We start from the raw sequence: 27,329 nt of genomic DNA, 5'->3' as shown, positions 1-27,329 counted from the left end.
ACACATCGTAAAAAATTGTCTGACCCCCCCCCCCGTCCCCCAAGTGCGTGACGTCATTTATGGACGGCCCCTTTGCACATCATAACGTGCACAACATTTTATTGCCAGTAAGAGCGAACATCGGATTCGTATTATCATTCATTATTATTGCTCCGCCCGTTGCTGATTCGACGTTGTTTGGAGGGGTGGGAAATGGCGGTGTGGGGCGTACGAACTCGCCGCCAACTTTTTTTTTTTAATCGGAGCGCCGCGAATCGGTTGGCGGCTCGATTAAGCGGCCAAGCGCCGTCGGATGCAAGGCCGCAGGCTGGAGGTTTGCCGCGCGCGCGCTTCGCCTCTTGAATAAAAAGCGGCAAAGGCGGCGAAGATGTCGGTCAGGTTCATCGTCGCGTTGGCGGCGATCGTCGTCCTCACGAAAGGTGATGAGAGTGTGTTTGTGTCGTCGTCACGGGGAGGGCGGGGGGTGTTGTTTGTTTTATTAATAAAGGGAAGTGTTTCTCGCCTGCGTGTTATGTGCGTCCGTCCGTGAGCCGTAGGCGATGATGGCGGGGCGGGGTGGTGGGAGTCCTGAGGGGTAAAGTTTTAACGCGTTGTAATACAAATCTGACATTAATTTACAGAAAATAGGAAGGTGTTCCGCGTGGAATGAGACGAGACGAATGAAAATCGGACGCGTCGTACGTGAATAAAAAAAAATGGAAAACCCCCGAACAGGAAGTGAAAACCGAAAGTACATATTTATAAGTCGAGATTTGTGTAATTTGTTGCTGTAACTATAACGTATTTGTCGCCTTTACGACGAGTGTAACGCCTACATTAAGCGTTGATTTAGGAAGGCTTTTTTTTGTTCCTCGATGGGAATGTTGGCAGTCCTTAAAACAACCCGGACCCCACGATTGACCAGGCGTGGTGAAGTATGGTCGAGTCAGCCCCACGCATTGCCGCTACAGTGTGAGGGGTTTGGGGAGAGTTGAAAAGCTTCCATCCAGCAGTGAGTGGGTTTCGGATTTACCCGTCCATGATTATTCTTCTGGCGTGTGGACACGGTTAACAAAGGAGTAACACATTCTTACGAGGTAAGAAGACGCCACTGAGCGGCTATTTTCCGAAGCGATCTGGCCAACACAAACGACAAGCGGCTTCCTCGTGTGGACATGTATAGCATAGAGATATATAGAGACCCATAAAGATGCGTAGAGACCCATAAAGATGCGTAGAGACCCATAAAGATGCGTAGAGACCCATAGAATAAGCTAAAAATGTAACCTTTAATTTACCAGATAAGGCCCAGCGAAGCTGTATATAGCGACCAGGCCGCCGTCGGGGACATTTCTAGCAGCAGCAAAATATTTACAAACCCTACCCAACATTTACAATTGGCAACTGTGAATGTTGTAGTGGGTTTATTCTCCAACGCGCCGGTTAGTGCTGTGCTAGTAACGAATTGGCACGTTCTGTTTTACGTGACAAACCCGCACTAATTGGCTGTGCCGGGCAGTGGCCGGTTTAACGACACCACATTTATACTGGTAGGAACGAAGTTGTAAACTGAGTGTACCAGCCTGCAATAGATTAATGTGTCCGTCCGTCCCCTTTCAATACTTTAACGAAGTGAAATCTCGTGCTGTTGGGTGTAAAATCAGCAATAGACAGCGCAGAGACTTGTCCTACCAGCCCACCCTGCAGGGACCTGTTATATTTACGCGATCTAAACCAAAAAACCCCCTCTAGTATGGATAATATTGGTCGCGAAAACCCACGTTAATCCAAATATATAGCAGGCTTCTTGGGTCAGGATCGAACCCACGATTTCCTGTATACCTTGTGAGGTAGTTAACATCTCCTAGCCATTGCGTAACCTCCCAATTGAACAATTGTGATTCCATCTTGATTTGAAGCTTTCGTGACTGCAGGAAGCCATACCCTTTGGTTCTTTCGGTTAAAGTCATCACGTAGGTAGAAAAATAAAACAAAATATAAAAGAAATATATCACGATATTTCGATCGCAACAAACCGCTTGAATCCAGTTCACGTTTATCGTCTAACTTTGCTTCCTGTAACCGCACAGTTCTCTGACAGTTGACCTGTTGTAGTTGGTGTTAAACAAAGAACCAAAGATAATCTTTGGTTCTTTCGGTAAAGTCACGTAGTCGGTAGAAAATAAAATAAATCACGACGTTTCGGGTGCAACACAAGCGTCCATCATCAGGTGTGAAAGCCATGGTCTGCTGCTGAGGCAGACTGTTTTAAAATGTTTTAAATGGGTGTAGCTCAAGGGTCATACATTTACATGCCAATTTCTCACATTAATATCACTAGCCCCGGGCACTTCTTTATGACCCTTGGGCTACACCCATTTCAAACCTTTTAAAACAGTCTGCCTCAGCAGCAGACCAATGCTTTCCCACCTGATGATGGACGCTTGTGTTGCGCCCGCAAACATGAGTGATTTATTTTATTTTCTACCTACGTGACTTTACCGAAAGAACCAAAGAGTATGGATTCCTGCAGTCACGAAAGCTTCAAATCAAGAAAGACAAAGATCCCCCGTGTAGCCTTTAACAGGCTGTAGGGGCAAGTACTGTTAGCGAGTAGCACCTATGAAGGCCGGAATGGCACACGAGGGGGCGGGTGGCCAGCACCACGCCCGACCGCCTTTGTCTCCCCAGTGGCGATGTTTACTACACACCACACCAGTTACTCATTTGAGACCGAGTCGACCTAGGGGAGGCCCAGGACCCGTTCAGATAGTCGTCACTGCTGTTGGCCGTGAGCGGAGAATCGAACTCGGGTCGCCGGGTTCGTAGGGCAGCGAAGCTCGCCACACCACCGCTCCCACCACAACTCCACGACCCACGGTGTGTTGCTAACCCTGCCGATGGATTATTGGCGCATTACACGTTGGGGGGGGTAGGAATGATATCTGCGTGCATTTTCACGTTTTTAGAGAAGCAACCGCCACAGACGACGATCGCCGATTTCGCAAGAGCTTGTTAAGCATTGACTCTGGGGGGCCACGGTCGTTATTTAAGTTTATATATAGCGACGTCAATGTAATGAGAGAGACTGTAGGGCCACACCAGCAAGCCAAGTCATAAGAATGGCGTCTTAGTGTGAGAAACGAGGTTTGTTTTTCGTGTGATAAGCACACGATGATGCTGGTTGTAATCTCCAGCGAAACCTCTAGAAGCGTACTTTATAAATGTTGGCCTGCTTTTTCATCTTCCCTGATAAGAAACTCAACGGGCATAGCGTAATTTACCGCACCACTGGATTTTATTGGTTTTGGTCGGATTGGTTGGGGGTGATCCCGTGGTTCAAAAAAAGTGACGCTATACAAAATAACCCCAAAATTAACTCGCGTATCAAAATATTGGTCGTGAAGGCTTCCGTATAAAATGTACGAGTAGCTGTCCTGAAAATTTGGTCATTGGGCGGCGACCGTCTCTTCAGCTCTGAACAGTGTTCATTTGTATTCTTGGTTCTTTCGGTAAAGTCACGTTGAAGGGAAACATTAAAATATATATTAAACAATAAAATTCTCACGACGTTTCGACTGTAACACAAACAGTCATCATCAGGTGTGTTCATTTGTTCGACAAATCTTGCGACAAAGATATTCAAAGGCAAGCTAAAAAAGCTCTTTTTCACAGGTGTACTGTAGGGGCGGGTCAGAATGTTACAACGAGCAATACAAACACACAATGAGTGCAAAGTACACTATAGGAAAGGTAAACAAATCACTTTATAAAATTAAACTTTTTTTATCTTAGCAGGTAAAGCCCCACCTGAGATATTAGCTTATTTTTCAGAAGCAACTTGGCCACAAACGATAGCTTAAAGAAGTGGCCTTCCATAATATGGAAATTTACAGCAGCACCAAAATAACAATAGCAGGTCTGATTGGACGAGAAGATGGTTTCAATGGTACAGTATATTTTTCAAGTAGTGGTACCCCAAACTTCTTAAAATCCCCTTTTCACACCACCAGCATGTGGACGCTGCCGTGCCCCCTCGCCAGCCTGCACAGGTCGACCCCCTCCCTACCTTTCATCATGCTAAGTCCGCCTATTAAAATGCAAATTTCTATGCTAATTCCTTTGTCAAGGCACCTTAATTTCTCTCGCACAGCTTCAAGGTCGCGGTCTGAGCTTGGCTGTGTTTCACTCCAGCGCTGTCCTCGAGACAGTCTGGTCCCTTCACCTGATGAAGGCCGCTTGTGTTGTGGCCGAAACGTCGTGATTTGTGTTGTTTGATTTTTTACCTACGTGACTTTACCGAATAGAACCAAAGAGTATGGATGCTTGCAGCCACGAAAGCTTCAAATCTAGATTTGGTCGTGACCATTCGTGGTTTGAAATGGGGGGGGGGGGGGGGGGGTGGCAAAAGTATATGAGTATTAATGATTAAAATTTAGTCCAAAACACAGGCCTAGGATCGGCGTTGCCTGGACCGGTTTATTTAATGCAATATTAAATGTCACGCGAGATGAGTCTGTATAGAAAATGTCAGCTCGTTAGGCTTCTTACATTCAGGCCGCGCATTTCGCACAATGCGGAACGTGTGTGCACTGTTACAATGTGGAATGAGCACCGTTATAATGCGGTCTTTCACTGATCAACGACGAACTACTTTCTTGAGCTGATACGGTACGCGGTATGATACAGTCACGCGGCGGTGTTGTACCCTCGGTTATTTGCCCCCGCCATCTCACTGCGCAGTGTGCTTAGTATTAGCACATCGTATCTCGCCAGACTTTATTGTTACTATATTATTTATGGGGAATTCGTTTCTTTTTGCGCTTAGCGCGTTACTCTGCAGGAACACATCCACCGCAGCAAAAGATGGCCTGCTATGCTGACTGAGAAGAAAAATAAGCGAGCTTGGGCAGGACCCGTCATGGCTTGAAGAGACCATATCCTGTCGTCATGACCATTTCCAGTGGTCAGCCAAAGGAAGGAACACGCCCAAATAATAACCTCCTCTCCTTGGAGTTTGTTGCTGCTCCTCCGTATACCGTATTTTGTTGATATTTCCAAATCTTTCCACTGTTGTAGTGCCTCCTCCACCCCCCCCCCCCTCCCCGTATAGCCTTTAACATACCGTTAGGGGCATGTGCTCTTTGTGAGCACCTAGTGAAGGCCGGCATGGTGCATGAGCAGGTGATTTGAACAGCGCCACACACGGCCACCTTTGCCTCCCCAATGCTAGTGTATATAGACTGCGCAAGGCTACTCGATTAAGGCCGAGTCGACCTAGGGGGGCCCAGAACCTCAGATATTCGTGATTAATGTTGACCGTGAGAGGGAATTGGACTCGGTGTTTGTAGCGCAGCGTGCTATTCACAATGCCACCGCTGCACACACTCGCCCACTTGCATACGTGTACTGTAGACGCGTCAATTTATTTTTAGACCTCTTTCTCCATTAACTTTTGCTTGCGATGACATTTCTATTGCTTTTTGGTGGCATTCTTACTGACGTGAGCCTACCCTAGCAGTCTTCCTTCCTATATTCTTACGGTTATAAGAAAAAAATGAGTGTATAAAAATAACTGCAAAAATTCCCTTTCAGAATTGGGGAGGGTGGTGAAAATGAAATGGTAAAATAAAGGCAAATTCCAGCTGGGCGGTTCATTGGAAGGGTTCATAATGGCCTAGAGCAGTGTTTATTCTTATAGCCGTCATTTTTTAACACACGGTGGCTAAGAGATGTTAACTACCTCGCCTAGTATGCAGGAGGTCGTGTGCTCAATCCCGACCCTGACGCCTGCTGTATATTTGGAATGTGCATGTTCTCCCCGTGGTCACGTGGATTTTTATCCGGGTCCTCCGGGTTTTCCCTCCCCATTTATAAACATACGCTTAGAATATTTGGCTGTTATAAATTTCCACATGATGAGCAAATTCGTTGAGTTACCATTTGTGGCCAGGTCGCGTCTCAAAAAGGGCCTCACCTGGTAAAGTAAAAATAGTGAAATCGCATTTTCAGAGGGGGGCCACTTTTGCGGATAAGACATGGTCAGTGAGGGCCGCCACACCACCTACAAAGGGGTGTTATCACATTTGTGTATTGTCGGGAGGCTACATGTCAGGGGCCGCACTAAAGGCCACCAGGGGTCTCCAGTGGCCCACAGGGCCTTGGAATGAACAACACTGACCTCGTGCAAATGAACCGACTGCTGAAGTGTTGTGTTCAAGCAGCAGGATTTCTGTCTGCCCCGTTCTCTTTATCAGGGGGTTCGTAATGTCCGTTGTCAGACACCGGGTCTATCAGCCGTGGGTGATGTTCATGAATATTCTTTCGGTGTTCTTCCGCGTGGCAATATTTTCAGGAGCTAAATGCCTTTGTTGAGCTCTGAGAGCCACAAGAGGAGAGAGTCCATGAATTTTTTGTTTTTCTCCATTGAAATAGCGCAGACTGCATTGCTTTACTATATAGTCCACAGTTTGGGTTGCATGGTCTCCCGTTCATTTATGAACGAGAGATGTGTTTAGCGGCATACGTGTTGTGTTTTCATGTTACCTTAAACACGACTGATGTCCTCGTCTGGTCGACACGAAAGTAATTTATTTTAATCCAGATATGTTGATACGCTACCCCCTTCTACCAGCCTCATCCACTATCACACTCAACCCATTCCTCCTTCAACCCCCCTGGCACCATCACATCCTTCCCCTGCTGCCACATCTCATTCATTTTACAAACACGGTTACTAACGGCCATACTACCCCACCCATCCTTCCCTTATGACATTTTGTACCATGGTCGGAAAGCATTGTCAAGCGCCTTAGTATAAGGTGCTGATGGTAATGATAAAAAAAATACTTTATGGTGATGGAGTAGCTAAAATTACATCACTTATTTAAGGCCCCAGGATGATGGGTGATCTTTCACTGCTCTGGCCATCGCCTGATGATGCAGGTTGGATGATGCTGGTTGCAACTCCCAATAAAACGTGGACTCCTAATTGTTAATTGCGTGTGGGTTACTCTCCAACCAACTGGGTGTGCTGAAGCAGGGGGTGTACGACACACCATTACCATTTTACTCGCGTTGCGATCTGACTTGTAAAAAAAAATTGGCCATTTCACTTGGAGTTCGATATACCATGTCGGCAAGAAGGTTTGCCGCGGCACTCTTGGGAGGGCCGAGAGAATTGTTTCCAAACCGTCCTGCTCAGCGTTTGTGGGTTCTTTTTCCCGTTAAGATAGCGCTGAGTTGACAATGGTTGCCTTAGCAGGAGCTTCCTGTAAATGCGTGTTGGACTAATTCTTATGCACACATCGGGGGACATAGACCAGTGACCGGATGTCTGGCTCGTAGAGATTTCCCTTATTTTTATTACAGACTGAAAAAGTGGCTTCAATCCTCGTCAAATGTGTTGTGTGGAGGTATGTTTGAATGGACTCTGGAGGTTTGTAATGGCGATGCAGAAACACTACGCAGTGTGTGTCTCTTGTCTCTCAAGAGGGTTCATCATGGCCATGTCAAGAGACTCAAGCCAGCACTGCAGAGATTCTGTTTTTAAAATCTGCTCTTGGTGTCGCCCTCAGCTGGTTAATAATTAGAATCAGAATCTTTATTTGTTCTGGAGACATCTGATGAGCTAATGAAGCTCTTTATCACAGTTATACTGAAGGGGCAGGTCAGAGAGTAATGACAACCAACAATACAAAAATAATCATGTCAAGTGATGGTGGTGATGAGACTGTAAGAGCTTTCCTTGAAGGAGGGGTCAACCGAGACAATGAGAAGACCAAAGCCGGAGCTGGTGGTGAGATGTAGCAGAAGCAAGCCAGCAATGATGAGGTGCCAAGGGCATTCGCGGAATTCCCCGTGGAGACCTCTTATAGTGCGAGTGGTGATAAAATTTTCTGTTTTTCAACAGCCGAAAAGAAGACAACGATCACCGTCACCCATGGAGATTCCGCAAAGATGGTGTGCAGCTATGTTGGTACGTGTGCGTAATCGCTCGATTTTCTCTGGATAATATGTTTTCATTTGTGTGTGTTTAAATCAAAAGTTGGAAGTGTGTCTTATCCAGTATTATTATTACATTTGTTTACATGTAAAAGCCTCACCGGCTCTCACAATACTGTTTCAGGAGAATCTTTGCTAAGTTTTCTGTCACATTCGGGACCACAAGTAATATTCGTTTACCGACTTATGTAATTTTTGGAATTTGGCAAATTTTAATGATTGTGTGCGAGCCCAGATTACTTTATTAACACCGGGTAAACATTTGTGACTTGTAGACTCGCAGGCACCCATAATCTACACACTCAGACGGAGACCCATGGACTTGCAAAGTTATCCATCGACTTGGACAACTATGGACTCACAGTAGAGATCCGTAGCCTCACACGGGGACCCAGAGTCTCGCAAAGAAATCCACGAGCTCGCACAGTGACCCATGGGTTGGAGGCCCATAGACTCGCACAATTGACCCATATTCTCTCACAGTGATCCATTGAAAACATGCGGCAGATATCGATATCCGCTTGTGAGCGACAAGTCCATAACTTTCCGTGGTTGTCGGTGGCATGCTCTTTGCAGCCTCGGAAAACGTTACTTTCACGCAGATGGAGTGGAAAAAAAAGGCTAAAGACAGTACAGTGGCGATACTCAACCCAGACAACATGATACACATCCCGGTAAGTGCAGTCAGCCCCCCCCCCCCCCCCCTTAACAATAGCGACTGTTCCAAGTTATTGCTGCGATGTAATTGGTCACGATACGATTTAAAATGCCACCTTACGACAACGATTGCCGCATATCATTTTTTCTTCACTTTTTTTGCCTTGCCGCCGTGAGAGCGATGTTCATCACATGCCAGTAGAATCGGATATTCTTTTCATTCTCAGAGCTGGAATTTGATCAAATTATTTGCTCAACCAAATGTATACCCGAGTATTGTTTTATTTCGATTTAAAGCTTTTGTGATTGCAGGGATTCATATTCTTGGTTCTTTCGGTAAAGTCACGTAGAAGGGAAATAATACTGGTAGGAACGAAGTTGTAAACTGAGTGTACCAGCCTGCAATAGATTAATGTGTCCGTCCGTTTGTCCGTCCCCTTTCACGAAGTGAAATCTCGTGCTGTTGGGTGTAAAATCAGCAATAGACAGCGCAGAGACTTGTCCTACCAGCCCACTCTGCAGGGACCTGTTAGTTATTCGTTACTGGGCTGGGGCCAGCTGCAACCTCCCGGATTTGGCCCCGAGATCTCAGCTCGTTGGAAGTTTAATTGCCGAGTAAATTACATTCCAGCTACACTACCCCTCTTGTAAATCCGTAACCACTGTTACAGATTTACAAGATTGCACATCCTTGAAAAAAAGTAATTTTATATTATTACCTTTTAATCCATTCCACAATCATTCACTCAACGGTGCCGGCCCCAGCGTCTTTGGACCCTCCTGAGTCACCCGGCCACCTCTCAATCGCCCACCCCGTCGCCCCTTGTTTTGCCCAGGACAACTACATAGGACGCGTGACCATAGGGGTTCTGCACAACATGGCTTCTGAAATGTTGATCAGCAACGTCACCGCAGAGGACGAGGGTGATTACAAGTGTTCGGTGACTACCTTCCCGCCCATAGCCAGAGAAATGCATTTCACTCTCAAGGTCAATGGTGAGTCAATCGCTTCACGTCCGCCGTGATTTGGGAACGGGATTCGGGTTCGTAACGTGGTGTGCTTTTGACCGCTGTGCTGCTACCAATCCTCACACAAAGACAAAGATCCCCCGTATATCCTTCACAGATTATCGGGGCAAGTGCTGTTAGCGAGCAGAGATGAAGGCTGGCACGGTACACGAGGGAGTGGGTGGTTAGCATCATGCCCGGACGCCTTTCTCTCCCCAGTGACGATGGTTACACACCGTACCAGGTATTCATTTGAGGCTAAGTTGACCTGGGGGGGGGGGGGGGGGGGGTCCAGGACCGTTTCAGATAATCGTCACCGGTGTTGGACGTGAGCAGAAATCTAATTCGGGTCATCGGGTTCGTAGCGCAACGCGCTACCCGCTGCACTAACCACTGGCGGAGCCAGTGAGCGGGGTGGAATGCCACGTGCCGCCCCAATGATCCGATCTAAATCCCTAATTTTGATCGGATCATTGGGGGGTTATTAGTAATTAATCGGCATTTTGCGACCCCCCCCCCCCCCACCACTGCCACTGTTTAGCATATTATTGCGTGCCAGGGCCTCTATGAGATGATAGGACGATAATCTGAGTCCATAATTGGCAATAAGTAACGGAAAAGCGGTTATAAGTGACTCACAGAATTCTGTGCAGTCGCGTATACAGTACGCGACTTACCTGAAGGCAGACACCTTCAGCGAGCGCGATGCTGATCACTTACGGTTCAAATTCGACCCTCGATCGATGGCTGCGCCATCGCCGCATACGCGTCGAATAAAAAGCAAGGGACAAGTCCTTACTAACAACTCCTATCATTTGTCATTGCTGGAGGGATTGCCCCCCCTACCTGAAAATCCTGGCCCCGCCATTGGCACTACCGCTCCACACGCACAGATAACACACACACACACAAGATGCGGTTTGCATTCAAGCCGGATAGGCTACAAAAATCATTTCTGAGGGGTATTTTTTGTAATTTGCAAAAAAATTGGGCTTTGCATATGTAACTTATCTTGCATTAGTTTTACAAAAAAAAAAGTTAATGCCCTTGCAAAACGTACATTTTAAGTCTGTCACTTCCATCACTCTGTTCATGGTATCTATTTGTTTTCCAAGTGTCATTAAACATAATTAAATTGTTAAAATGATGAAGCTGCCTATATGTATATTGGTTCGCTCGCTGGATTTGCAAACTGGAGGGCACCCGTTTCATTCGGTATTGCATGGGGGGGGGGGGGGGGGCAGTGCAGAGCGATTGTGTGGCGTCGCAGATGGTCCCCGAACTATCTCAAACGCATCTTGTGGAAGACGATGTACTCCCCGTGGAGAGTCCGTCTTCCAGAAGTATTGACTGCGAAGCGCTGATTTATAATGGGTTGGAGGCGTCTTCTTGAAGGTGAACCCTCAACAGCGGGATTTTAACAACAACGCATCTTCTGGAAGACCTGTGACGTGTTCTCCGGATTACAACACGTACAGTAGAAACCCCTCTTTAATGACTTATCACTTAACGATGGGCCTCCATAGAGCCCAATGTGTAGTGTATAGTAGTGTAATGTATAGTGTAGTGTATAGTAGTGTAGTGCCTCCATAGAGCCCAATGTGTAGTGTATAGTGTATAGTAGTGTATTGTAGTGCCTCCATAGAGCCTAATGTGTTTTGTTACTGACCATTCCCCTGTTAACGACGGGCTGTTGTAGGTGCAGTAAATATTAATTAATGCATTGATTAACTGGGTTTATTTTAATATGATATTTTTATGATGTTAGTATCTTTATTAATATCCATTGTTTAAATATTATAAAGTACGTTTTTTGGGTGAGAATGTTTAACTTCCAATGCTATCGGAACTAATTAGAGCTTTAACGTTTATTTCCTCTCCTCGCTTGACGACCAAATCTCTTGACGACCGGTCTCGTCGAACCAATAACCGTCGTTGAGCGGGGGTTCTTCTGTACTCAACCTTAGCATTTAATACACTTATATTTTGGGACAACATAGTAAGAGAATCACGGCGGAAATTGTTATCGTGTCGAGTCGAGCTCAAGATTCCTCCGCCTTTTCTCGCAGCTCCTCAGCCGCCGCCGACGCAGCCCCCGCAGCCGCCGAATGTGAGCGCCATCGTTCTGGGGGTTCTTTTCTTGGTCGCGGCAATCGCCGCGGGAATTTTTGCCTACCTTTGGAAAGAGAAAGAAAAAAAGTAAGTAGCTCCGTTGAACTTTCGGTGCATGTCCTTTGCCGTGCGCGCTGGCACGGTCGGATTAGGGGGCGCCGCGGTGGCTGGGAGATGTTAACTATCTCGCATTGGTATGCAGGAGGGTCGTGGGTTCGATTCCGACCCTGACGATGCCTGCTGCTGAATATTTGGAGTTTTCTTGCCCCTCTCTCCGTGGTCGCGTGGAATTTTCCTCCGGGTCCTCGGGGTTTTCCCTCCACATTTACAAATATGCGTTTCGAGCATTTGGCTACTATAATTTTCCACGTGATGATAAGCGACTTGTTTGAGCTATCAGTTCATGTTTTATTTTATTTAGAGGCCCCTCATAATGTGAGTCCCCTAAGTTGTATCTTGACTTAGATTTTTGCTTAAATCCGACACTGGTACTATGCGGGGAGCAGCACCGTGTAGCAGTTCGCGCACTGCCCAACAAACCCGCCCGCCTACATTCGATTCCTGCTTACGGCCCAGCACCAGTGGCGAGATGTTAACAACCTCGCCTGGTATGCAGTAGAGCCATTGGTTCGACACGACCCCTGCTGTAAATTTGGAGTTTGTGTGCTTCTCTCCCCATAGTCGCATGGATTTTACTTCGAGTCCTCTGGTTTTTCCCTCCACATTTAGAAACATGAGTTAAAAGCATTTGGCTCCAATACATTGCCATGTGATGAGCCACTTCATTGGGCTATCATTTGTGGCTCGGTCACAAATGATAGCCCAAATAGAAATACTTGATAGTTTCGTTGATGGGCAGGTTGCGTGTGGTGGGGTAAAGCGTGCATGTTTCCCACTTCCAAGACTAAACTCAAACTATTTTTTTATTTTACCAGGTAAGGCCCACTGAGCTATGTGGCTTTTTTTCAGACGCGACCTGGACAAAATTACCGTCCTGAAGGGGCTGTCTAGCTCCTGCTCTAGTGGAGGTGCCTTCGCCTCGAATTATCTCGAGCAAGCAATCGCATGGCTGCGTTTTTTTACCTTCGTATATACGGGGGGGGGGGGGGGGGGGGGCAATCGCAAGAGAAGGATACAATTTCCTGTACATATCAGTTTTATTATTATAATCTTGGCAGCAAACACCAAGGCTTCGTGGATATTAACGTCACGTGTTGTGTTTCCCAACTCTGCCAGTGTGAGAAAGACGGAAGACCATAATCAACCTCTTGTAAGTAAACCCTTTCTAATCTCCCTTTCCTCTCCCACGACACTAATATAACTGTTTTTCCTCTGGAACATCCAAGCCATGCCAGGGCCGTACTGTGCTGGCCCTACATAGGTCATACGGCACCTCTGCAAGAGCTGAAAGATCGTGGTTGGGCTCCATGGTGTGTGGGATGTTAATTCCCTCGCCTGGTATGCAGGAGTGTGTGGGTTCGATCCCTACCCTGATGCCTGCTGTATATTTGGAGTTTGAATGTTTCCCCGTGGTCGCGTGGATTTTTCTCTGAGTCCTCCGGTTTTTCCCTCCACATTTATGAACGTGCCTTTAGAGTATTTGGCTGCTATAAATTGTCACGTGATAAGTCACTTGCTTGAGACATCATTTGTGGTCAGGTCGCTTCTCAAAAAGAGCTACATAGCTCAGTGAGGCCTTAGCTGGTAAAATAAAAAAACGTTTTAATAAAAAAATTGTCTCAAGGGCACCGAGAACAAATAATAGTCACGAGATTGTCAATGCATGGGACGCCGCTTTGACGTATGGAATGAGACGGCATGAGTGGCGCTCTGGAGGGAAGATGGTGACCAGATATTCATCCGCAGAATCCGCTGTACGGTACCCTAGGCTGGACTGCCACAGCGCGCCTCGATGTGATGCGTGAGAGGCGCAAGTGATGGCGCAGATAAGAGCGGTGACGTTTGCCTGGCGGTGGCCCCCTCGGCCGTTCGTTTCAAAGGCTTGTGCCTCTAATCCAGTGGCCGCGCCGATCAATACTGGGGGTGCATTGAAGTGAAAAAAAAAATACCGTGCGTCGTCTTGCTTTGGTTCACGGCGGACGTTAAAGATCCCGTGACGTCGTTCGCAAGAGGAGGGGGTTGAGGCCATTGTGTGGTGGTGGCGCGGTCCAAATGTGCCGCGTTTGGTAAAAATTTCCCGTAAAATTGCGTAGCGGTTGGATTTTACACGGGCATCGTCGCCCCCACCACCAACCGCTGTGAAAACTTGTCGCGATCCTCCTGAAAAATATTCGTAAGACTCCGGCTTTCCTGAGTGATCAAGGAAATAAAAAATGCATGATGGAGTGTAACTCTGTGTTCCTCTTCTGTTTTATTTTTTCCCAGCGTGGCCAAGCGACTGCATAACCACCCCTCTGAAACCTGGATCGTTGCTGCTTTTGGCTGAATCTTCGTTTGTCGCAACCAGGCCATGGACAAATACGCATGTCGTGGTCTACGTGTGTGTGTCTTGTTTCCAACAAACTCGGCCCTACCGGTAAACCTGTGAGCCTCCATGCCACTTGTGGTCTTTTAATCCTTTATATTTTGCAAGACTGGTTTCAGAATCAGTCTTGCTTCAGACTCTCCGTCAACTCTCCGTCAAATCATAATTGTGATCGTGTCCAAAGCTCAATCGGCTCTTATCATGAGAAAGGTAATTTATTTTTTGTAATCTCTATATGTTATGTAAGACAGTCCCTGGGTTGCAGAGGGGTTAGGTTCCCGAGAACGATTCGCAACACCAAATTTTCTGCACGTCCGAAACTGAGCAATTTCACCCCCCCCCCGAAATCAAGATGAAATCAAGATAAAATCCCGTAGCCGAAATAGTTGTAAATCACGAAGGACTTCCTTGCTAGATGAGGAAGAAGGAGAGGCGATGGGAATTGCATCATCGGGGTCAACAGCAGCCATAAGTTCTAAGGCAGGGCTGCAGAGGGAGCTGCAGCCCTGCCTTTTTACGCCTCCTCGCTCGGCGGTATTCCTCCGCACGCTCACCGCGCCGCACTACTTTCGCTTGCGTAACTAACGCAAAACATTTCCACATGTTGACGTGGTTTATGGTGAGATTTTCCGTGAAGTCGGATTTCCGCAAGTCTGTTCTTCCGCAACCCCGGGTTACTGTGTGTCATAAGGATACAAAATTGCCTTTCGCTTGTGATTGTAACAGTCAAGTTGTTGCTTCATATGTTCTTCGTTCATTGCTTTATAATAGCCTTAAAAGCTTTACGCGCTTGAACATATTTCATATATATTTTTTGTGACCGCAGCTAACCTGACGTTTAAATTATTTTTTATTGCTCTGTGTCAGGGTTGCCAATCGAGCCATGTTGTGCCGCTGCAGCGGGTCCGTGTTCGTTCAAATCGGTGCGTGGTGTGTATTTTATTAAAGTCTCGGCTTGCAGTCTCGACGCAGAGTAATGAGATTCAATCATGATTATAATACACTGTAAGCTTCTTAGAATGCCTCCGCTTCCATCCACCTAGCAGGGTATGCTGCAGTAAGTCGTGGTCAGGTCGATTTTTCTCCGGGTCCTTCTGTTTTTCCCTAACACATTTAGAATCAATCGTGTTTTGAAGTTTTCGTGACTGCAGGGATCCACACTCTTTGGTTCTTTCGGTAAAGTTACGTAGGTAGAAATTAAATTAATCACGACGTTTCGATCATCATCAGGTGGGAAGACCACAACCCCCCCCCCCTCTCTTACCTATATAACCACTTACCACGGCATTTCTCTCTCACTTCAGCAAAAAAACATTCTTGCTGTGGTACATTTAGAATCAGCATCGCGCGTTTAAAGTATTTGGCCACTATAGTCTTGGTTCTTTCGGTAAAGTCACTTTACCGAAAGAACCAAGAATATGAATCCCTGCAGTCACGAAAGCTTTAAATCAAAATTTATTTGGCCACTATAAATGTCCAAACTGCAAATGTTGCGCAGACTGTGTAGTAGACCGTTGTTAATGGCAACTGTGCAGGTGTCAACTCTAGAATGTCTTTGTCTTGTGGGCGAGTTCTCAACATTTCCCACGTGTCCAGAGTGCCGCAGCGCAAATTGCTATCTCGGACTCGGCAGTCGGTCAATCTCCGTCCAGCGCTGTGGTTTTCACACCTGGTGATGATTGCTTGTGTTGCAGTCGAAACGTCGTGAGAATGTTATTGTTTTATATTTTTATTATTTTATTGTTTCCCTTCTACGTGACTTTACCGAAAGAACCAAGAATATGGGTAGCCTGCTGTTAATATCTCTGCTGTTGGGCAGCCGTGTTAATGTATTTGCCGTTTTTTTTTATCTTATCTCGTTGACGACAGCCTGTGGATTTTTGTAGTCGTTCCATTAGTCGGCTTACGGAGCCAGGACGTTTTTTTTCAAGCGCTTGTATTAAAAATTTGCATGAGGGAGCCCCGAAATTCCCACCCACCACCTTCCCCCCCCCCCCCCAAATATTGCCACCTTGGCACTATTATAAGGCGCAGGTTACGGGGTGCGTTCAATGGGCAGTGTGCTCTGACGGCCTGCTGTATATTTGGAGTTTGCGAGTCTCTCGTGGCTGCGTGGATATTTTTTTCTGGCTCCGGTGTTTTTCCCCTCCACATTTAGAATCGACATCACGCCGTTTGTAAAGTTTTTTTTTTTGCCGATAGAAATTTGCAACCGATGATGATAACCCCACTGAGTAAAATAATGCTGAGTATATGCGGTATATGATTTTTCCGCAAATTTGGCTGTCACCTGAGGATGCTAGTTGTGTTACTGGTGAAACATCGTACCCAGATTTTCAATGTTGGGACTTTGCTCTCCAACACACTGGTGTGCTGTACTCGTAACGATTTGGCATGTTCTGTCTACATGACAAAACCTGCCTAATTGGCTGTGTCGGGTGATGGCGGCTTTAACGACACATTTATATTTACGTGACCAAACCCATAAAACCTGTATTATGGATGATATTGGTCGCGAAAGCCTACGTGTTAAACTGCTAAGTATAGTTAAACTCTGCAAATATGATAACGTGGTGCCAACTGTTGGCCTTCCTCAGGGCACTGCAGTTTCTAATGCCGGCATTTTTAAGTATCTTAGTCTGCGTCACATTTTTATCCATTCATTGTCATCGTTTACGAAACTTAAATCATCAACTGACCAACATTTCCCTCGCCAACTTCACGAACGAAATTGGCACCGCCGAGGCGTTGCTGACGGCGAATGCGAGTTTTGCATCGGTGCTTGCGCGCCAATGGGAAAATCGCAACAGTCACACGTGAAGTGCACTTGCGTCATTAGCCCGTCTCATCCTGTGGTTGCGCATGCTCGGGGCATACGCAAAGCCTGCTTTGGGCTACGCATAGAACAACAGCGGCGTGGTGTTCGCATGTCGCTGGATTTTTGCTTAAATCGGCGTGCCCTCTCGATGTCTCTTTGTTAGCACGTGTGATTCAGCATGTCGTTTTGACGTTTCTCTCCCCGTGCTGGCAGCTCCATTGTCGCAAAAGCTCACGCAGTAGCAGTAGCAGCAGCGCAGTTATCGTAAACTCCTGTGCAATATTGCTATTAGTGTTGCTTAACAATGTAAGATTTTAATGCAGTGTAGCTACCGTTAGTCTCCGCTTCTGTGGAAGGTGCAGCAGAGCGTTTTATTCAATATCCGTCAATTAGACGTAGAACTTTTTAACACTTTTAATTCAGGACGGAGAGTTGTCTCTCGGACACCAAGTTTTAAATTTGCTTAGTGCTCGTGGCTCTGGCACGTGGGGCTTGTAAGCCAGCACTGGAGGTGTGCGAGGGGGTTGGTGAATCACACCCACAAATGTTGTTAAACGCCCTTCCCGTTCGCGTCGATGATGAGCCATAACTGCCTTCCCAGGGGCCAGATGGTGCAGAATACTGTGTGGGCTCTTGTCGTCTGTCCCTGCTGCGTGGGATAGTGTCGCCTTCCTTCACACGCGTTGACTTTTCTCTGGGCTCCCCGGTCTCTCACGTATCAACACTCATCAATTGGCTGAAAATATCTTAATATACAGGGGAACTGCAGAGCTTGGGCGATTGTTCGTAGAAGCAGCTCAGCCGCCTGGCTGCTCGTTTCAGCTCGTCCTCTGGTTCGTGAGAGATGCTATATATAAACATATAAGCATAAATACATAGTCTCGATTTAAGCTGAACACATTGGTCAGAGAGTCCATTTGATGTCAGTCGCAATTAGTGATGCGGTGAAATCTCTCGAATCTGATTTTTTTTTTGGGGGGGGGTGGGTGGGAAACCTGCTGTGAAATGGTTCTGGCATGCCTCAATATGATAATTGCAAATGCTTATTAAATGAATAATACTTATTTTAAAATATATATACTTTCAGGGATACTTTTAACTTCAAAAAATACATTTAATTACCGCTTAATAACAATTACGTTGGGATCTCTCCTCCAGTCCCTTTGAATCTCGCCGCCTGACTAATCGCCTTTGAGGCTTTCCTGCACCAATCGGAGGCCTTGGCTGACTTTCTGACTGTCCGTTCACATGTACGCTTGTTAGGCAAGTGTGGCCTGTTGCCTCGGTCATTACACGTGTAAAAGAAAAAATACAATAACCTGTGGAGTCCAAATGAAATTGTTCGTTTTTATTTTGATACAACAGATAAGTCGCTTGAGAATGTGTCAGTGCACACAATCTCCCTTATAGTTTTGATTTAAAATTATAAAAAAATATCCCCCCCCCCACCCCCCAATTGAATTCTGGCTTTTACCCCCCCCATATTCCTGCCTTGTCAAGACCGTTTTCGTGAGTTTTTACTCTGGTGATCGCAGAGAGACGGTCACGGGATGAGTTGCTGATATAGCCACATGTCAGGCTTATGAAAATCCCCCGAGAAAATATTGGCACGGCCGTCTTGCGATGAACATTTCACGCGGTCGATTGAGTGAGACGGCACCGCCCGCTACCGTGTGGCCTGGACCGGTGCGTCGCCTGTAGGAGGGAAGGAACCTCAAGAGGGTAGCTCTGTGATATCCGCTTCCGCAGGTCGTTCTCCAAACGCGGAATGGGTCGCACAGCTTTGTGAGAGTTTTCGAGAGCGAGAGAAAAAAAAAATTCCCGTTTTAAAGCTTTCGTGACTGCAATGATTCATCTTCTTTGGTTCTTTCGGTAAAGTCACGTAGAATGAGAATAAAATAATAAATTGATAAAATAAAATAACACAATAATATTCTCACGACGTTTCGGCCACAACACAAGCGGCCTTCATCAGGTGAAGGGGGGCGAGACTGTCTGGTAGGACAGCGCTGTCCTACCAGACAGTCTCGCCCCCCTTCACCTGATGAAGGCCGCTTGTGTTGTGGCCGAAACGTCGTGAGAATATTATTGTGTTATTTTATTTTATCAATTTATTATTTTATTCTCATTCTACGTGACTTTACCGAAAGAACCAAAGAAGAAAATTCCCGTCTCGTGATGATGTAACCGCTGATGGATAAAATTAGGGGGGGGGGAGGGGGAACTTACGAAAATATGAACCAAAAGTTCTAGAAGTTGAAGGATGGAATTGATCGATCACTCGGCCAGGTTGCAGGCTATGCTTAAGAGAATGGATCCACCAGTAGTGAACCCTACAAAGTGTTTTAGTCCGGTGGGTTGAGGGCAAGTTTGCTGAATGCACGTGTGACAAGTTGCAAAAAAACAACGTTTTCAAAGCACTTAAACTATCATCGTGTATTGCTAGTAAATGATTTTAAACATCAAAAAAGTCGGGCTTGTCTTTTTTTTGGGAGTGCACGATATTTAAATATGACCCTGTGGCTTTCACAGGGCCTCATGCCTGATGAGCCTCTGGGGCGTTCAGAGTGCTGTTGTGTGTGTTTTAGGGAATGATACATAACAACTGTGGGGTGATTTATTCTAATGATGTGGATTTAAACTTTTTGCCAAGGCGACGGAGAAACGTTTTGACGACGTGACAATGAAACGAAATGGAGACGCAAACGGCTGTTTACGCCACCACAATCCCCCTTTAACATTTTTCCGCCACGCATATACAAACGCCCATTACTTGGCTGAAAACATCTTGATGCATAGAGGACCGCAGATCGTGTCCAATTGGTGCAGGCTCGCCCGCCACCTGGCTACTTCTTTCCAAGTTGTCTGGTTCCTCCGCTCCTCGGTCGTTCTCTCGAAGCGCGAGAGAATACTGTGGTGTGAACGCAGAATGTGCCGTTGATATTTTGCTTTGTTGAGATTGGCATTTACGTTGTCATTACTGGAGAAATAATTGTGCTCGGATTGGAAATGCCGTGGGTTTACTCTCCCAACACACCGGTGTGCTGTACTCGTAACGAATTGGCACGTTCCGTTTATGTGACGCAATCGAGCCCTAAAAAAACCACGGATTTATTTACATATTGGAGCTATAAAACAGATTTTTTTTTGCACAAATAACCACAGCGACATTTTAATGGCAGATAATAACTCTACTCGCAAACTGCTCTTCTCCAGACGTAGCAGTAGAGACCCAGAGCGTGTCCCGAGGCTGTCCCACATGAGGCTGAAGCTTTGTTAACAAGGAAGCGTGGAAATACTTCCGTTGCTATAATAGCCACCGCTGTACTTTACAACACTTATTAACATCACGAATGTGCAGCGGTCGCCTGAACCATGTAACAAAGTCTAAACTTGACGATCTAAAAGTAACAGCCCAATGGCTTTCAAGAAAAAAAGTGTTCAATGACGATGCGTTAGGCCTGCAATGACATTGTTCAGATACAGCAGATTCTCGATTATCTGAGATTTTGAGATAAATTAATAACCGATGGGTTTTCCCTTGATCCAGTGAATGATATTAATAAAACAGTTGTACATTGTTATTTTTGGAAATGTTTATTACAAGCCACGTGCTTAAACCGAACAAATGTGATCGCCTCTTCAGTACAGTAGCATATCTTTACAACAGTGGGTGGAGTTTGTCGATTGGCATGACGCTGTAGTCATTCACTCAGTGGGCCTATTCTGCGCTCGAGTAGGAAATTGTTATTGCTGAGCACGCGCATCGGTCGAACGTTAGTGTTTGTTCATTAAATAAATTTTATTAACTTAAACAATTTATACCTGCATTGCTTGTTGGTATAGAGATTCGCGGAAAATGGCGATTTTTGGATTGTCCTCGATTTTTTTATTATCCGCGGCTGTCCTCCCTGTCAATTGCGCGGATAATCGAGAGTCCGCTGTACATGGTAATTCATAACGAATGGAACAAACTGAAAAGGGAACGTTTGTTAGAGAAGGTACGCTGTTTAATTACCTCGGACGCTTTACAGAAAAGTAAGCAGGGCTTTGGCAGGACGTGTCGTGGTTAGTTCGACGCATTACAGAATGAACTGCACTCGTAGCGATCGATGCATTAGAGTGAAAACCGCGTTCACAAGGAACGGCGCGTTGCAGGGTGAACAGCGTTCATAGCTAACGACGCGTTGCAGAGTGAACAGCGTTCATAGCGAAGGACGCATTACAGCGTGAACAGCGTTCAGCAAACGACGCGTTGCAGAGAACCGCGTTCATAGCGAACAGCGCATTGCAGAGTGAACCGCTTTCATAGCTAACAACGCGTTACAGCATGAACAGCGTTCATAGCTAACGACGCATTGCAGAGTGAACAGCGTTCATAGATAACGACGCGTTGCAGCATGAACAGCGTTCATAGCTAACGGCGCGTTGCGGCCTGAACAGCGTTCATAGCGAACGCCGCGTTGCAGAGTGAACCGCGTTCATAGCTAACGACGCATTGCAGGGTGAACAGGGCTCATAGCTAGCGATGCATTGCAGAGTGAACCACGTAATAGCAAGCGACGCGTTGCAGCGTGAACCGCGTTGCAGCGTCAACAGCGTTCATAGTGAACAGCGCATTGCAGTGTGAACACCGGCCACGCGTTAAGCGAGGACTCGCCGCGCTCCGTTTCGGGGAGTAGATGAAGAAAAACGACAAAGCGAAGGAAAAAAAGAAAGCGAGGGAAGGACTAAAAAAAAAACGGGAGACCTGGTTGGGGAAACGTCAAACGGTGGACCGGAGCAGCTGCCACCCGGAATCGGAATCTTCGTCCTGGAGGAATCCGATGAGCTACGAGACTCCACCAACGTCTAGACGGTTTGACGGGAGGACGACCCCGCTGGTGCCAAGCGCGTGAGCTCCTGCCGGAGGATACTGACCGGCCCGGGTCGCCCTGAAGGGTCGACGGCCATCGAATCGAGTCAACGGGGCACAGCCGAGTTCTAAAGGGCAAGTCTCCTCTCCGAGTTGCTTGGACAAACGCGTGTGAATTGAACTTGGGTGTTTTTTTGGAGCCTCCAACATGGCCACTGTGAACCTCCGGACAGAGCGACGCACCCATTACCGGAACTTGAAAACCCCGACCCGTAATTAGCTCTGAGCCAGCCATTATGGACACTCCCGAGAGAGAGGGGGGTGATGGGGGCGGCAGACGAATTCCCCTACGCCCAGGATTAAATCTCGGCGTCTGGGCAGTGCTGAATCGGTGTCCTCGACACGACCATTATGAACCCACTGAGAAACAAACCCTCAGCCAGCCTCGGGGGGGGGGGGGGGGGGCTCGAAGCCAGGAGCTCAGCGGTGCTGGCTGTGTCTCCGACACGGCCACTGGATGGAACCCCCTTCTAGAAAGCCGATCGCTCACCTCAGGCTGTTCAAACACGGCCAGTATGGACCACTTGAGAGAGAAACACACACACACACACCCAGGGCTCAAACCTATGTCTCGGCCGGTGCCGACTCCGTGACTCGAGACGCCCGCCGACGCAGTCCTACTCAACGAGACAAAAAAACCCAGACCTGGGTCTCGAACCTAGGCGTCTAGGCGACACGGGGCCATCGTGAAACTTCTCCCGGTCCTTTCAAACGGCGAGGTCATCCAAGCGGCTCCTGCCGTTGCTGCTGCCGCCGCCGCCACTGCTGCGACTGTGGGGGGGCTCCTGAATGCGCATGTGCAGGGGGAAGGGGGGCAGGGGCAGGGGCATCGTGGGGGGCGAGGGCAGCCGGGGGCAGCCTGGCGCCGTGGCTGGGGGCAGCTGCCCAGCGGGGGAGCACCTCGTCGCCTGCTGCGACGTCGGCATCCCCGTAGAGGCGGAGGGCTCGTCCCACAGGGTGTCAAACGTGGAGCGGCCAGTGTCTGTTGGGAGGGGGTCAGGGGTCGGAAGGTCATTAGTAGGAGCTACACTGAACCAAACTATTTGATTTTACCAGGTATGAGGCCCCCCACTCCCAAGGAGCTGTGTATACAGCTTATTATCAAAAGCGACCTGGCTATATCGCAAATGATAGTTCGACGAAAAGCGGCTTATCGTGATGTGGACATTTGTAGCAGCAGAAGCCACATTATCTAAACGTGTGGCGTTGATTGTAAATGTGCAGGGGGAAACCCCCCCGTGACTACGGGGAGAGAGAGAGAGACACGCAAACTCCAAATATACAGCAGGCGTCAGGGTCGGAATCGAACCCCACGACCTCCTGTATACCAGGCGAGGTAGTTAACATCTAGCCACCGTGATGATGATGAGAGACACGCAAACTCCAAATATACAGCAGCAGGCGTCAGGGTCGGGATCGAACCCCACGACCTCCTGTATACCAGGCGAGGTAGTGAACTTCTCGCCACCATGGCGCCCTGGGATGATCAATCGCTTGCATAAAGGTGCAGAGACCCACAGACTCACACAGACCCACGCAGAGACCTTCAGAACGCACAGAGCCCCACGCACTCACGAACAGACCCAGCATGGAGATGCCAAGAGACAACAACGAGGCGGTTCCAAACACTTGGGGGCAGCTCCGTTGAATGCTTCTCGATGCAAATTGCGCGCGCTCTCACGCCACTGTCGGGAGAATGGCCTCCACTCGAGCCACCTCTAAGAGGGCGCGTCGGCCGACTCATCCACACTGGCCCACACGTCTTGGATGAGGTGGCAGTAACCACGCTTTACCCCGCCGCACGCGACCTGCCGATCGAGTGACCGAGGTGAGCCCATCGATGCTCGTCGACGGACAGAGGCGCCCAGGAGAGATGGAATCGCAGTGGGCTCCCCTCTGGCTTAGCAGTTCAGCGTGCCGATGGTTCCACCGCTGGGGCACATTTTTACCTTAACAGAATACACCAGGCGGTGTATACACTGGCGGAGCCAGTTGGGGGGGGGTGGGGGTGGCACGTGCCCCCCCCCCCAATGATCCGATCGAATTCCCTAATTTCGATCGGATCATTGGGGTTTATTAGTAATAAATCGGCATTTTGCGACCCCCACTGCCACCGTGTAGCATATTATTACGTGCCAGGGACTCTATGAGATGATAGGACAATAGTCTGAGTCCATAATTGGCAATAAGTAACGGCAAAGCGGTTATAAGCGACTCACAGAATTGTGCGCAGTTGCGTACACAGCACACGACTTCCCTGAAGGCATCGACACCTTCAGCGAGCGCGGTGCCGATCACACAACGCGGTTCTAATTCGACCCTCGATCGATGGCTGCGCCATCGCCACTGTATACATGGGATGTATACAGTTTATTTTTCAGTTTATTCATTTTGGTATAGCCCTGTGAGCCATTCGGCTCTTGAATCTGGTGCATCCACAACAAACAAAAAAACTATAACACGAACAAGAAAAACATCTTAAAGTGACTATGTGACTGTGCAAACAGAAAATCCATGAAAAAAACAGCAAAATATTCCTGAAAAAAGCACCGTACACCAACGCTGTGTGCAAAAAATCCCAGTGGGATGCAAGTCAAACAACAACAACAACAACAACCACAAGAAAACTTAGATTAAGGCATCAGTCTAACTCCGTACTACAACAAAACAAACATGTCCAAACCAAAAAACGTTTTAGAAATCACCAAAAAAATAAAGCCATAATTGCAACGTAATAGTGATCATTGGGACTGGCCGGATTTTTACAATGAAGTACATAAATAACATGTAACACCAAATCCTAGAGCCATAGCTGGCTGCATGAGTTACTCCACAACAACAGGAGCATCAGTCGGAGCATCATATTTTTCAATGCACCTTTAAGATCAGCACGCTAAATCAAAATACAGATAATACTTTGCAGCGTCAACTGGAGCGAAAACATTTTATTTTATGCCAATGAATAGCAGTGGCAGCTAGGGGTGTACAACCCCTCGAGGAGTTTGAGAGAAGATCTCATTGGTAGCGATTCAAGTTGCAGTTTATTGGCAATAGCATTCCAGACCTTGGGGGCATCAATAGCAAAGGCCCTTCCTCCAGTTTTTGTACGGCAATAGGGAATGTGAAGCTGGTAAATGAGCGAAGTCCTGAGGTCAAATTTGTTCTTTGAAACAGAGAGGAGATCCAGCAGGTAGTCTGCGGATTTTTGTGTAAGTACATCGTGAATACATAAGATCTGGTGCACAAGCCGTCGAACATTAAGAGATGTTAAGTTTGACCCAATGTAGAGATCACAGTGGTGAGTCCTATATGGGCATTTCAATGCAAATCTGAAGGCCGAGTGATAGATGGAATCAAACTTCTTCAGTACAGTACTTGGGGCTGATTTATACACGATGTCACAGTAGTCAAGTAGAGGCAGTATGGTAGCTTTTATCAATTCCAAACGGAACATTGGGGGGAAGCAGTGCTTGTGTCGATACAGAAAACCAATTTTTATTTTTGTCTTTTTACCAATATAATCAATGTGATCTTCAAAATTCAGTTTTGAATCCAGGATGACCCCAAGATACTTATAGATCTTGACTTGCTCTATTTGATAATTATTTAAGGAATGTAATTGGGGAAAAATAACTTCCTGCTTTAGTCCTGGTGAGAAGCATAGCACCTTGGTTTTGGCGGTATTCAGGACTAGTTTAAGAGCAACCAGCTGATGTTGTAGTTTGTTGAAATCACCCTGGAGCTTAGCAATCACGTCATCCGGAGAGCGGCCAGCAGTAATCAGTATCGTGTCATCTGCAAAAAGATTTACCCTGGAATGATCCAGGTCAGTGCCCAAGTCATTGACGTGAAAAGAGAGAACAAGAGGGGACCGAGGATGGAACCCTGTGGAACCCCTTTTGTTATCTCGACACTGTTTGACCTCCAACCATCTGTGAATACAGTTTGGGTGCGAGAAAAGAGGTAATTCTGTAACCATTTTACTGCGTTTTCGGAAAAACCGAGGCAACTAAGTTTACTAAGCAGGGTGTTGTGGTCTACTGTATCAAAAGCTTTGGACAGGTCTAGAAAAAGACAGGCACAGTATTGTTTATTATCAAGGCTATTGTAAATGTGATTCAGAGAGTCTTATGCAGCAGATGTGGCGCTGTATTTTTTTCGGAACCCAGATTGTTTAAGATGTAGTAGATTGTTGGTGGACAGGAAACTGCTAATTTGGTAGGTCAATAATTTTTCAAAAATTTTCATTAACGGGGACAAAATTGAGATAGGTCGGTAGTTATTTGGATCATCTTTAGGGCCCCCTTTGTGAAGTGGACGGACATAGGAATGTTTCCATTCTAGAGGAACTGATGCTTCTGTGATGGACAGGTTGAAAATATGGGCTATAGGTTTGTATATTAGGTGACCAACAGTTAGTAGAGCAAAGACGGGAATACTATCTGCTCCGGTAGAGGAGGACCCTTTGAGGTAGGACAGTTGTTTCGCGTGAAACGTTGAGCACTGGGAAATAACGCGACGAGCTGTGAACGGGCAGCAGCAGCAACAGCAGCAGCTCTTCATGTTACAGCCAAACCTCCTCCTATACCACAGCGCTCCGGATGCATTCTGGGTACAGGGAGCGCTGTACGTGAACAGTATCCGCAGGAGGCCATTGTGACGTGCGTGGCCAAAGACACGACCCCTCCGGGCAACGCCACGCCTACCTCCACCTCCGCGGTGACTGTTACCAATGTCCTCTCCCGAGGACGAAGAGCGTTTTAACGAGGGTAACGCCCGTGACGCGTGCACGCCGTCATTCGTCTCACCGAATTCGGACGCAAACATTGTTGGCCAATCCTGCCGGCGGTACGGTGGGGCCGCCGCGGCGAGGTAGGCCTCGTCTTGTCCACCTCCTCGTTCAGCCGTCTCGCCTCCTTCGCGAGCGCTCGCCCACGGAAGACCCGGAGCCTGCGGGGACCTGGGTTCGACTCCCGGTTGCTGGGAGCGGTGGTTCTTTGCGGGCGGAGGAGGCGGAGGAGTTTTGTGCCGCTCGGAATAATCCGGGACCTCGTAGGTAGGCTCTCGGTAGTTGATGCTGCGCGTGAACGCTTTCCAGCCGAGGTGGTACACCTGCGCAAGTCGACACACAAGACGAAGGTGTCCCCCACCACCACCACCACCACCCGTGTATCGCCTTCAAAAGACCGCTGGGGCAAGATGCTGTGCCACGCGAAGGCGATTTGGCCAGTATTACGCTCGGCCACCTTTACAACAATACGCTGAAGTTCAGCAGTGAATTGTTTTTTTTATTAGTTCGAGTCCGTGTTAAAATGTACGTTGCACCGGAATGTGATGTTCGTAAAACGCTT

The 27,329-nt window shown here is 47.4% G+C and overlaps 2 protein-coding genes across 3 annotated transcripts in view; one reads left to right on the top strand and one right to left on the bottom strand.

The window, feature by feature from the left end:
* The first annotated feature begins 238 nt into the window (after positions 1 to 238).
* Positions 239 to 15,210, top strand: LOC116955956 (nectin-4-like). The gene is made up of 7 exons (XM_032977316.2): positions 239 to 419; positions 7,892 to 7,957; positions 8,560 to 8,657; positions 9,477 to 9,636; positions 11,718 to 11,847; positions 12,997 to 13,030; positions 14,146 to 15,210. Exons 1-7 carry the CDS (start codon positions 368 to 370, stop codon positions 14,164 to 14,166), a joined length of 561 nt encoding a protein of 186 aa, XP_032833207.1. The 5' UTR covers positions 239 to 367; the 3' UTR covers positions 14,167 to 15,210.
* Positions 15,211 to 19,624: 4,414 nt separating this feature from the next.
* Positions 19,625 to 27,329, bottom strand: part of LOC116955954 (gap junction alpha-5 protein-like) — a 29,680-nt gene continuing 21,975 nt past the window's right edge. For both annotated transcript variants that reach the window (XM_032977315.2, XM_076053627.1), the window contains 2 exons: positions 26,787 to 27,090; positions 19,625 to 22,960 (listed from right to left, as the gene is read on the bottom strand). In XM_032977315.2, the coding sequence (XP_032833206.2) occupies positions 22,686 to 22,960; positions 26,787 to 27,090 (579 nt within the window). In that variant the 3' untranslated portion in view covers positions 19,625 to 22,685. The remainder of the gene's footprint in view (positions 22,961 to 26,786; positions 27,091 to 27,329) is intronic.

Source organism: Petromyzon marinus, chromosome 62, assembly GCF_048934315.1.
Source record: "Petromyzon marinus isolate PM22_M1 ecotype Great Lakes invasive population chromosome 62, UKy_Petmar_22M1.pri1.0, whole genome shotgun sequence".
Taxonomy (NCBI): Eukaryota; Metazoa; Chordata; class Hyperoartia; order Petromyzontiformes; family Petromyzontidae; genus Petromyzon; species Petromyzon marinus.
The sequence above is the reverse complement of the archived record's forward strand: the minus strand, read 5'-3'. Positions and strand labels throughout refer to the sequence as shown.